The sequence below is a fragment of the Engraulis encrasicolus genome, chromosome 20 (assembly GCF_034702125.1).
Source record: "Engraulis encrasicolus isolate BLACKSEA-1 chromosome 20, IST_EnEncr_1.0, whole genome shotgun sequence".
Classification (NCBI taxonomy): Eukaryota; Metazoa; Chordata; class Actinopteri; order Clupeiformes; family Engraulidae; genus Engraulis; species Engraulis encrasicolus.
The window spans coordinates 9,787,083-9,799,621 of NC_085876.1; the positions used below are offsets into that span (position 1 = coordinate 9,787,083).

At 44.7% G+C, this 12,539-nt stretch overlaps 1 protein-coding gene across 3 annotated transcripts in view; it reads right to left on the reverse strand.

The window, feature by feature from the left end:
* Nucleotides 1-11,889, reverse strand: part of spire1a (spire-type actin nucleation factor 1a) — an 82,058-nt gene extending 70,169 nt beyond the window's left edge. For all 3 annotated transcript variants that reach the window (XM_063185373.1, XM_063185372.1, XM_063185371.1), the window contains exons 1-2: nucleotides 11,416-11,889; nucleotides 4,005-4,036 (exon numbers count right to left, since the gene is read on the reverse strand). In XM_063185373.1, the coding sequence (XP_063041443.1) occupies nucleotides 4,005-4,036; nucleotides 11,416-11,761 (378 nt within the window). In that variant the 5' untranslated portion in view covers nucleotides 11,762-11,889. The remainder of the gene's footprint in view (nucleotides 1-4,004; nucleotides 4,037-11,415) is intronic.
* Nucleotides 11,890-12,539: the final 650 nt, after the last annotated feature.

Below are 12,539 nucleotides of genomic sequence, written 5' to 3' on the forward strand. Positions count from 1 at the left end.
GTAAAATGCATGTGTAGACAATAAGCCTACCAAGGAGGTCTGCATTGATCTACACTATCTACAGCATCACAAAGCATGGCAGCATAACAATTTTAATAAGCTACACATTTGTGCTGTCTTCCAAACCAATTTCATTTCTGGACTGGAAATAGTGGTGCATTTGTGAGTAGGAGAATGAGAAGGGGGCTATCTATGTGTTTGGAGGGACAGGGTGAGAGAAAGGGAGAAGAGCTGTCACGCTATTGAATTTCATAATATACAAAATATAGTAAATAGCCTCACTTGTCTGCTGTGCATGGTTCTGTTACATGATTAATGTAGGCTATGTCATTCTGGTCTGGAAATTAATGTTTTTTAAGCTTACAACAAGCAGGTAATTCATGTGGATGGAAGGAGATATGGCAGCTAAAATTGTAGTCTTACTTTACATTGCTTGTCAACCTAAGCAAGTATTATGATATCAGGTGGGTGTTAGTGAGTAGGCTACTAACAGCTACTTTACTGGATTTCATTGCTTGGCATACTTGGCTAATGTTAGCATGCTAACTAGCGATTTCTCTGATCAAAAACAAAGCTCTTTTTCTCTCTAATTCCAAATAGTAACCTCATAACTATTAGGCTTTCCATAATCACAAACGGTTGCTGATTAAATCACATAGTTCCAAAACACCCTCTGAAACTCCTGCATCATGCAATGAGTGGTTTAATGAGAACATAATAATCTCCATCCAGCAGAGCAGCACTACTGTTTGCGCTTGCCCCCTCTGTCTCTCGAGTCGAGTGAAGGGTGGTTTATGCCTCGAGATCAGCGTCACTGCATCATGATGCAGTGAGCCGCGCAGTTAACGTAGTGAAGCCCCCCCCATCACGCAGGTACTCTGGGGCACCTCCCCAAAATTGTGTCTCGACGCAGGGAGCGACGGCGTGAAAGGGCGAAAATAGGTCTCTGATTGGTCCTCTCGACCAGCCTGCTCTGTCCTCGAGTCGAGAACAAGCGCTACTTCCTTGTTCTAACCTTCGTCGGTCTACGGACTGTGAGCTCTTCATTAAATAAGTTGCCCGTGCTTTGTCGTTTGATTTATTTACACGAACCAAAGACAACACATGCGCTTGCAAGTTACGACGCTGAAGTTATTTGGACAGTTGAACAGTGGTTCCGAGGTTCGAGGAAACATTCCGCTTCGTCCTCGACAAATGAGCCACTTCTTTGTTCCAAGAAACTACTACTGTGGCTGCCAGTGCGATCAAACATGCACGTGATATAAAGATTTAATGTTTCATTTTCATTCTCGTCGAGTCTGTGATGCTAAAAAACAACCGACACGTCTAGTTTACTCTTTGTATTGAAGGCAGTTTCAGCGTGGAATGACATCGCGCAGACCGTGCTTCAAAACAGGGCATAAACAAGAATTAACTGCATCATGGCTGCGTCAAGCTCACTCTGTGGCACAAGTAGGAAGCATACCTTTCTCAGAACTGTCTGTTTATTGGTTCACAGACTTCCCAGAGACAGTTGGAAGAGATATTACTATTGGCTGAGGGGCGCTTTGCCGTGAGGAGCGCTTTCGCCACTCTTTGTTGATTGCGACTTCATAAAAAAACTTCATATCGCAAAATTATGCATAGGAGAGCGCCATTTCGGCGCCCCTTCTTCACATGGCGCTCTAGGCGACCGCCTAGCCGGCCTATGCTAAAAACCGGCCCTGGGACTACAAGTCTAACACCCTAACCACTTACCCACGACTGCCCTAATAACTTTGCTTGGGTGCAAGTGTGCATGTGTGTCTGTAGTCCTCCTTACATTGTTGCTGGCAGCAACTTGACTGAGGCAACACCGGTCAAAGTGTCACAGAGCCACTAAGCCACGAGGACAGCAAGAGGTAGAGAGGAGTGTGTGTGTGCTCCTGTGTCTCAGTGGTCTTTGGAGCTCCCTTCGTCACAGGTTTGGCTGAAAAGGCAATGGGCTAATGAGATCAGACAGGTGAGCGCCACAAGATCATCACGCACACAGACGCACCACGCACAAATGCAAACGCGCCTCACACACGAGCACACATTCACACACACACACACGCACACACGCACACACACACACACACACACACACACACACACACACACACACACACACACACACACACACACACACACACACACACACACACACACACACACACACACACACACACACACACCCCACCGGCCCCCCTCTTTATCTGTGACAGTCATGGTGACACTATAATTCAGCATGCTGTAATCACCCAGTAGCCACCACACTAGCTATTTACAGCGGACTGCAATGTACACAACCCCATGCCAATGACACTACGGTACATTACCAAGCGCATCGGCCAACCCGTCTAGACTGACATTTGCCAACTGCCATCCCATTTCTAATTCCATAGGGTTCAATAAGATATTGGTCCACCATTTGCAGCTATTACAGCTGCAACTCATTTGGGAAGGCTGTCCACAAGGTTGAGGAGTGTGTTTATAGGGATTTTGACCATTCTTCTAAATGCACTTTAGTGAGGTCACACACTGATGTTGGACGAAAAGGCCTGGCTCTCAGTCTCCGCTCTAATTCATCCCAAAGGTGTTCTATTGGGTTCAGGTTAGGACTCTGTGCAGGCCAGTCAAGTTCATCCATACCATACTCTGTCATCCATGTCTTTATGGACCTTGCTTTGTGCACTGGTGCACAGTCATGTTGGAAGAGGAAGGGGCCTGCTCCAAACTGTTCCCACAAGGTTGGGAGCATGGAATTGTCTAAAATGTTTTGGTATCCTAAATATATTTTTTAGGCCTTTATAGCCTTTATTAGACAGGGCAGTCCAACATGGTGATGGGAAGCGTGTGTGAGAGAGAGATGGGGGAGGATCTGCAAAAAACCTGATCCGGAATCGAACCAGGGTTGCCGGCGGAGCATTGCCGTTTGTTTTGGTATCCTGCAGGTTAGCGAATGCTTTTGGTAATAGTGTTCTCACAGATGTGTGCGGCATCACCACCTCAGCAATAGGCTGAGCTTGATCAAATGTTGTAATCCAATAGATTAAAGCGCAGCCTCAAAGTATGGCTGGATCAAAAACAGTATACTACTTAGAAGACTTAGTAGCCCTCTGTGGCTTGATCTGAACAACAGTGATCAAATACAGGGGCAGAGCATCCTGATATGACAGGATCATATCCTGTAAAGCCTTGTACGGCGTGATCAAAAAGACATGGTGATCAAATACAGCAGAGTACCCCTTGTATGGTTTGATCAAAATGGATGAAGTAGAAACAACTCAGAGCCATGTGATCATGCAATACGTGTTGACTTCACAAAAGTAAGAGCATATTTTGCTGGTGTGTGAGTGTGCGTGTGTGTGTGTGTGAAGGGGAGGATTATATCTAAACATGTGACTTTTGCCGCTTTCTCGTTTTACCAAATAAAAGGGAATAAAACAGTAGTGGTGAAATGCAGTAGTATCTCCTGTATGGTTTTGATTCAATACACAATCAATCCCAGGGGCCCTGAGATTATGTGAATCATGTTTACTTCAATACAGTAAAAGCAATAGGGGGTAGGTCATTCAAGCATGCGGCTGTATGTTCCTGCATGCATTATTGCTTTGTTGTTATACACAGCAAAGATCAAATACAGTAAAACAGCCTCCTGTGTGGTTTGATAAAAGGTATAGAAACAACTGGGCCTTGAGGCCATGTGATGTGTTTTTAGAACTAGAAGTAAGTTACTTCACTTGAGTTTTTAATCCTATCGTTTTTAATTCTACTGCTTTCTATTCTACTGCTTTTTATTCTACTGCTTTTTATTCTACTACTTTTTGTTCTACTTCTTTTAATCTGTTTTTTATTCACTCTGCTTGTTGCTGTTTTTTAATTCTACTGTTTTTTCCCCTCTGTTAGAGCACTTTGACCTACATATTATGAACGAATATGTGCTTTACAGATAAAATATCATCATTATTATTATATTAAAAATGTTTTAGAAGAGTACTCACCTCTATTGATGTGCCTGCTGATCTGTATTTATCTGTCAAGGGAGAAGAGGAAACAGAGAGGAAAAGGAACAATTAATAAACATTTCAAACACCTCTACCTTTTCCATCTACCATTAACATTGATCTACCTTTTAAGCACAATTACACCTCCATCATGCAACTACCATGAAGTATTTCACTCCTCATTGAACGCTGACGCTTCACTTCTTCAAAAGCGCATGGCTGGTCCTTAACCACATCTGATGTTTTATTCATGAAAACGAGTTCTGCTTACGTTGGTGAAAGAGGGGCGTATGAGAACAACAAACGTAGCATGAATACATTCATGAAGAGAAATTAACCGTGTTTAGCTTTAGCCCTTGTTTTCTTTTCATCGTGGAAAAAAACCCCACAGCATAACCTGGCACAACCTTTCATGACATTAAATATTAACATGCATCGTATTGGAGCATTTCAACCATAAGAGCCTTTGCAGTGGAGCGTGTCTACATTATGCGGTTTAGTGATAAAGATTTGCTGTGTGTGTAGCTTTGTAAACTCCTTGACATGTGACCTTAACAGAGCTGATGCATCGCCACTTGAAATTTGGCATCAAAATGCAGACTATGGACTCTGACTGAACTAGTACTTGCAGTCAAGTAATATTAACAACAAGCAGCATCACCTGCTGTCTTGTGGAATGACATGTGGCATCAAAATGCAGACCTGGCTGGAATGATAATATCAGTCGCAGTACCCCAAGTCTATAACCTGAAATTAGACACCATGTCTCACGAGATGACATTGATGGATCAAAACGTCCCATGTTATGTATAGAATGCAAGCTGAGCTGCAGTCTGTGACTCTGGACTAGTAAGCTTACTCACAGTCCATTAAGGGTACAGTCCTTTATACCAACTCCCGCTCTCAACCTGTGCTTGTGGTCTCACACTTCGCCTATGCCCCACCTCAGTGGAGAAAACAATAGATTCTCCGCTGTCAGCCTAGCCACAACAACTTTTCCCCATTCAACATCACGATTGCAAATGAAAAAAATACCTTTGAATTGCACTCTTGCGGGATATTGAATCAAACATCTATTGTCAATGACCTCTTGCGACGCCGTCACAAGGCCACAAGCACAAGGGAGGGCGGGAGTTAGGATAATGGAAAGGAGCCCAAGTCTACAACGGGCAGCTAGACTTAATATCATGTGACACGGGCTACCAAAAAGCAGATGATACTATGGCCTAGTAGTACTTGCAGTTGAGTAAATCTACAACGTGGCGCAGTAAAAGTCCCCGACTCTGCAGACGGCTTACTCTTATGACCCATGACCTCTGTAGGCTAGCTGTCTGCAGGTTAAGTCCAAGGTTAAGTCCATTCTCTTAAGGATCTGCAGCCACGACAGGGAATTAATTACCCAATAGACTGAAGCTCTTAACATAGAAACATAAGGGTCCAAGACAACACTTAAGTTACTACCGAAGCCTCCCTTGCAGTCTGTAGGACTTAACTTAACCCAGAAAGTTAAGGGTCTGAGAGGACGCTTACAACCAGGGCTCTAAATTAACATCAGCCAACCTGCCAAAAGCTGGTGAAATTTCAGTTTGGCTGGTAGAACAGACTAATTTACTCACAACTTTGTCCTATTATTGAGTGTGTATTTGGCTAGTAAGATTAAAATCTACTAACCATTTTGGCTGGCGATGAAAAACGTTAATTTACAGCCCTGCTTACAACCAAGCCAACCTACCTTGCAGAAAAAATATATATTCAAAAATATGTTGTTGGACCGGTAATTAAGGGCAGCACGCCTCCTGATGTGGTTAATAATTTAAACAGTTTAATACGTGAAACGTGGAAAATCATTGGTAGGAATTTATTTCACAGATGGATATAATGCATAAACAGGATGGATTACGACTCCATGTGTATTGCTAGATTACAAAAAAATTCAGGGTTTTAGGCCACTCGTCTGCTGCACGGCTGACCCAGGTTCGATTCCGGCCCAGGTCCTTTGCCGACCCTTCCCAGTCTCTCGCTTCCCACTCGCTTCCTGTCAATGTCTTCACTGTCCGATCAAATTTAGGCAAAAAGTCACCCCCCCCCCCCCACCCCCCCCCATGTGTGCATGTGCATGTGTATGTGCGTGTGTGCACGTGTGTGTCTGTGTGCATGTGTGCTTATGTGTTTAATGGGTTGACAAGCATATGAAGCTATGTATAATCAGCCCAATAGAAAACACACATTTACACATCATGCATATATCCATTTTGGCAAAAGGCGGTCAACCAGGCTTCAAAGTGTAAACATTCCCCCAAACATTTAAAAAAATATATATCTCTTGGGCTTTCCTTGCATTTACTGGACAGGACAAATTGAGAGGATACAGATTTTGTCGTCATTGATAAAATCAGCTGACTCAAATTTTAAGAAATCAGCTGGCTCAAAATGTATGAAATCAGATGACTCAAAATGTATGAAATCAGATGACTGAACGCTACCCTCCAGGTACTGGGGCCAAGCGGTGATATCACTCTTGCTGAATGCCAAAAGCCAGCAGCAAAAGGACCATAGTACTACTGCATTAGCTCTCCACTTTCACTCCACGCAGCTCCAGTTCCCCACCCCTGCCTCTCTCAATGCATCCTTTTAAAAACATGGAAAGTTTGTTTTCTCCCACCTAAAAACAACACACACAGACACACACACACACACACAGAGACAGACACACACACACACAGTACTGCCCGCACGGCTAGGAATGTAGGCAGAATGCAGTAGTTTTCTTAAGACAGCAAGGGAGCAAGACAGATCCCACTCTCATGACCAGCCTTAATTCCTCACAGGCAGCCAGCAGGAGGGAAGAGAGAGAGAGAGAGAGAGAGAGAGAGAGAGAGAGAGAGAGAGAGAGAGAGAGAGAGAGAGAGAGACAGACAGACAGACAGACAGACAGACAGACAGACAGACAGACAGACAGACAGACGCCTACATTTTTATGTATTGATCAAATTATCTGACTATATTTTGTATAGTTGTCATAATAATTATCTTGTATATCAGCTTTGGCAACACGCAATGAGTTAAGCCAATAAATCTACCCTTGAATAGATTTGAACTGAATATAGAGACAGGGGGTGAGAGAGAGAGGGAGCGAGAGAGAGAGCGAGAGCAAGAGAGAGAGAGAGAGAGCGAGAGATGGGTAGGCTAAGAGCACTGCACGGGGCCATCCAGGGCAGATTAACCTACATCTCACAAGTCAGCCTTTCACTGCCACAGGAGCACTCAGCCACTAGCGCCACACACACACACACACACACACCCAACACAGAAACAGAGAGAGAGACAGAGAGAGAGGCAGAGAGCGAGGGAAAGAGAGAGAAAGAGAGAGGGAAAGAGAGAAAATGAGAGATTGCAGCATTAGTGAAGAGGAGGAGAGGAACATTTGATTTAGTGGCCAGTGGCAGTGGAGCAAGACAGGACAGGAGAGGAGAGGAGAGGAGAGTACAGGGTGTGCCCTGCTCCACTTAGACTGCCACTGTCACACACATACAAGCAAGAAGTGTCTGTCTGTGTCTGTCTGTCTGTCTGTGTCTGTCTGTCTGTGTCTGTCTGTCTGTCTGTCTGTGTCTGTCTGTCTGTCTGTGTCTGTCTGTGTCTGTCTGTCTGTGTCTGTCTGTCTGTGTCTGTCTGTGTCTGTCTGTGTCTGTCTGTGTCTGTCTGTGTCTGTCTGTGTCTGTCTGTGTCTGTCTGTGTCACCTGTACAGCATGCTCATCTCTGCTTGCATATCTAATTGACAGCAATCACAAAAAGGTTCAGTGCCCTACCGCCCGAGCCACAGCAGGCCCAACACCTCGCCCTCTGACACCGGGTAAACTTGCTGGCTGACTCTTCCTCTCAATGTCAAGTCACACCCCAGTTTAAATGTCTTGGGTTAAAAAAAACACGAGAAAAGAAACTGTTGCATAACAACTTTGTAGAACTAATTATCTACATAGGACCAGCCCAACTCTCGTCCATATTGATGCCAATCACAACATTCAGAGACAACACAAGTTAGAACACACCTAGCATAATAATTACAGGCATTACAAAAAAACACATTCATACTTTGAATGCCAGCATTAGAGACAGGAACGCCTCTAGAACTTCTGGAGAAAATCTTTACGGCTTGAGTATTTTAGTGACAAATCGGCTTTTGTTTCTGCTGGTGGTTAAGAAGTTTGTTTCTGCTGGTGGTTAAGTCATAGTGGGGTCGTGAAAATTGTCTGAGAAGAACATCTTGCCGCCTGATGAAAACACTTAAGCAGCATCTCTTCAGGACACAGAACAGAGAGAAAATTGTTCTGAAAACATTAAGATCAACGTGCTTCTGTCTCAGTCTCTTGTCTATTTCTCTGAAACACTGTGCATCACCAAGGCAATGCTTTTGCCACATGATGCCATGACCTGTAGTCTGAAAAACACAGATCTGTCTGTCTTTCTGTGTGTGCGTGCGTCTGACTGTCTGTATACGACTATGTTTTTCTGTATATATGCCCATCTGTATGTCTGTTTACAAGCCTCTCTCCATGTCTGTCTGCTTGTCTGCCTCCGCTTGTCTGGGTCTGCCTGCTTGTCTGTCTGTAAGCCTGACTTGGCCGCCTATCTGTCTGTCTGCAAGACAGTTTGTTTATTAATCTGTCTGTCTGCAAGGCTGTCCGTCTACAAAGCTGTCTGTTTATGTCTGTCTGCAGGCCTGTTTGCTTATATAGGGCTGCAAGCCTGTCTGTTTATCCACCTGTCCACAAGCCTTTCTGTCCGCAAACTAGTCTGTGTATCCACTATCCACCTGTCCACAAGCCGGTCTGTGTATCCACCTGTCCACGAGCCTGTCTATCCACAAGCATGTGTATCTGTCTATCTGCAAGCCTGTTTATGTGCATGTCTGTATGTCTGTCTATCTGCAAGCCTGTTTATGTGCATGTCTGTATTAGAGGATGAATTTTTTTAGGAATTCCCGTGGGTCCCGCGGGTCCTGCGGGATTCCCGCGGGATGGGAGCGGGCAGGAGCGGGAATAAAGATGAATGGGAGCGGGCAGTAGCGGGAATAAAAATGAACGAGAACGGGAATGCGCACTTATTTTTTCATTAAAAAAAGCCTTTGCCTTTTGATGAAAAGGGAGTGGGATTGATTTTGAGTGGGAGTGGGCAGGATTGGGAAACATTCTTTTCAGGAGTGGACGGGATGGGATTTGTTTCTTTTACTCCAGTCCGGGATGGGACGGGATGGGATTTTTTTTTCTGGGACCGGGATGGGACGGGAGTGAAAATCCACTCCCGTGTCATGCTCTAGTCTGTATGTCTGCCTGCATGTCTGTCAGTCACCTCCTCCTGCGCTGAATAAAAGATGAGGGTGGTCCATTATTCTCTTTGAGTAATAGATCTCTCCCCGTGGGGCTGATTCACAGCTAGCATCTGGGTCTGAGAGCCAGGAGTGGGAGTCATATAGAGAGCACTGATTGGTCAGTCAGGGGACTGACAAGGCGGCCCGTCCACAGCAGTCAGTGTGTGTGTGTGCGCGTGCGTGCGTGCGCGTGCGTGCATCTACATGCGTGTGTGCATGTGTTCTTGTCACAGAAAGGCTTTTTTACACACCTCACCTTACCAAGCCATGCCTGTGTGTGTATGTGTGTGTGCATCTGTGTTTGTGCACATGTCTGTGTCAAACAGCCTTTTCACCACTGCTTTTCCCAGGTGGGGAATAGGCAGACGTGTGAATAATTGAGAGAAAATTACTTTCCAAAGTCAAGCCTAGGCGGGAACCACTGGTTCACTCTACAGATGATCCCTTCCTCAAAAAGCATTGAACATTTTTTTCGATTCAACAACTCTCCAGTCCTCACATGATGTTTAGCCATCCACCTCTAAAAGCACAGTCTGTGTGTCCAAACTTGTGATAATGAGTCTACATAGATGGATCAGCATACCTACGGCAGTGAGCTGACCAGTGTGTAAAATGCAATCCTTCTTCCTTGCTTTAAATGTTAAGGCTTTCACAAGAAAACATTTAAAAAAATACAACACAAGACACAAATAAATAAAGCAACTGTGGATAATGGCCTTGGACTTTACATCTGAAGCGCACAGCTTCACACTGACAGTAATGATACAAGGAGGGATGGGGGGTTCACTCAAGTCCTGTGGGAAACGAGGGAATGGGATAGAAATTGATCCATCCAAGGGCTCCTGGTGCCAGATGTGGAGAGAAGCAAGCAGGCAGTCCGCATGATTTAGGTCTGCCCAATGGACACAGACATGCTCCAGCACACTAGGGCTGTTTGTGTTGAGCGAGCAGAGAGTCAGGAGACAAACAGAGAACTCACGTGCTGCTCACGATAGAGAGCAAAAGAGGAAAACATCCCTGGCTAGCCCACAGCGCGTTGCCATGGAACTGGGGTGATGTAAAATGATGGTCGATGCAGTAGTTAGTGAGGTAGCCTATGCTGTATAGGCCATACATAATAAGGTATAAACATAGGATGTAATATGTTGAATGTCTAAATACGCAGGCAGATAATGTTGCGTTTATGGCGATGGTTGCAGAGGTTTGTTATGTAGCCTCGGCTATGGTGCAGCTTAGAAATGAACAACATGAAGGCAAGCAGACATTGCGACCAATTCCTTTTGTTCGCCCCCAAGGCAAGGTGTCAGCGAGCAGTGGCACTGATCACATGGCACTATTGTTTACATTTGCCAACGGCCAAAGTAGCCTTCATAACACTGTCAGTTGTATTTTTGAGCCGCTTGTAGAATTCCCATAACATCGCCCAAATGTGCCGACATCCCCCACCATCGCAAAATTTTATTGGAAAACCGAGCTAGCCCACTGATGCAGAGTCAGGCCAACGCGTAATGTTCTCCGTTGTAGCGATATCAACAAACTGAACAAGGCGCCACGTCAAGAGCAACGTAGGTTGGATGAGAAAATCTCAATTCCCAAGAATAACATCTAGACTATTTGAGGCTAAAATGTGTTAGTGGTGGTTTATGCCTCGGTGGTTGCTGGCATTTTCCATTGGGATACCAAAACGGTCGCCTTTGAGATGGAGGTTTCAACGCGCATGGACTGAGGTTGTAGCGTGAGATGAGGCAGAGATTGGCATTTTTTTGAGAGAACCAAAACCAACATCCATATTATCAGGTAAATAAACAGTAAGCCTACACAATGTTTTCCCTTAAGTGCAACCTCGTCTAAGCTACTCGCTCTTCAATTGCTGCGTAACGAGGCGCAAGCAAAATGTTTGACGCTGAGAATATCGGCTAGGTACTTTCGCGATGTGGTAGCCCACATCAACACATTCATCATGACAATCTTCTTTCAAAGCATTTTTGAAAACGTACATAGCCTAACTCAAATGTATCACGCATGCCACGTGTCTTTCTTACCTTGATTGTTTTGATACTCTATTTTTATGGTGCCATCTTTTATGATCCGAACATCCCCAGGGCCATCAATCCTACGACCATAGTCTCCAGTTTGTGCGTCGGCCGAGTTTGAATTTCTTCGCCGGTGTTTTTGCGCCAGTGACCTGCAGCACTGATAACAAACAGCCCATGCTTGTTCCTCGTTAATAGGTTGGCCATACAGTGTTAGAATTTCTTCCAGAGACAATTCCCCTCCACCGCCGTCGAAGCAATCCATATCGCCAGTGTTTGCTTCATTGCTGAACTCCTGAAGAAGCGTTGTTTGTGTAATTAACACCCCCTCCTCAGCTCCAGGTCGCTTGGCCATTCTGTCGTCCTTATCCGTAAACCGGGAGACCGGTTGACATTTGAAAAAAGGCAAAGGAAAAGCGGTATTCACGTTAGGTCAATCATTGATGTCGCCTGTGTTGCCTCCACCTCGGTAGCTTGACGTTAAATCAGCGCTCCAAGCGGAGCCAATGCGCCCGTGGTTTCTTATAAAGGCGGTCATATGATGGAGTTTTCCGCGTGGTCTCAAGGGTAGCCGTGTTTCCCAGGAATACAGTATTGTCCACTGAGTTGAAGTGTGGTCAATTTAACATGAAAGCAAGGTGTGATCAGTTTACTAAATTGTTTGTTAATTGGTTACAGTGCAGTGGACGAGGTGATAACAGTAGCCTACAGTATGCAAGAGATAACACAAAGATGTAGTCAGAGTTTGATTTAGGCTACATTTTTTCTCAGACACAGTGGTCAAATCAGCACCCCTCAGTTAATAGGCCAAATTCTATTTGTGAGAATGAAGAGCCTCATTTTCGTGTGTTATAAATCATTCATGGTTTCCTTTTCATCTGGCAGACCGTTTCCATTAAATCAAATAGCTCATCAGCCCACTGTTAACACGGAAAATTAAACTGGTCTGTCCTCATCTAGCTTGATATCAGCTCTGGGCGCGCCATCCTGTGGTTTTTAAAGCACACTGCAGCCAGCAGTTTGCAATTTGGAACAATACAATAATTGTATATGCATGAAGTTTTACTTTATGCTCTTTCATTTTGCAAAGTGCAATCAAAATGACATGTCAACAGCTGCCAATCAGGTATATT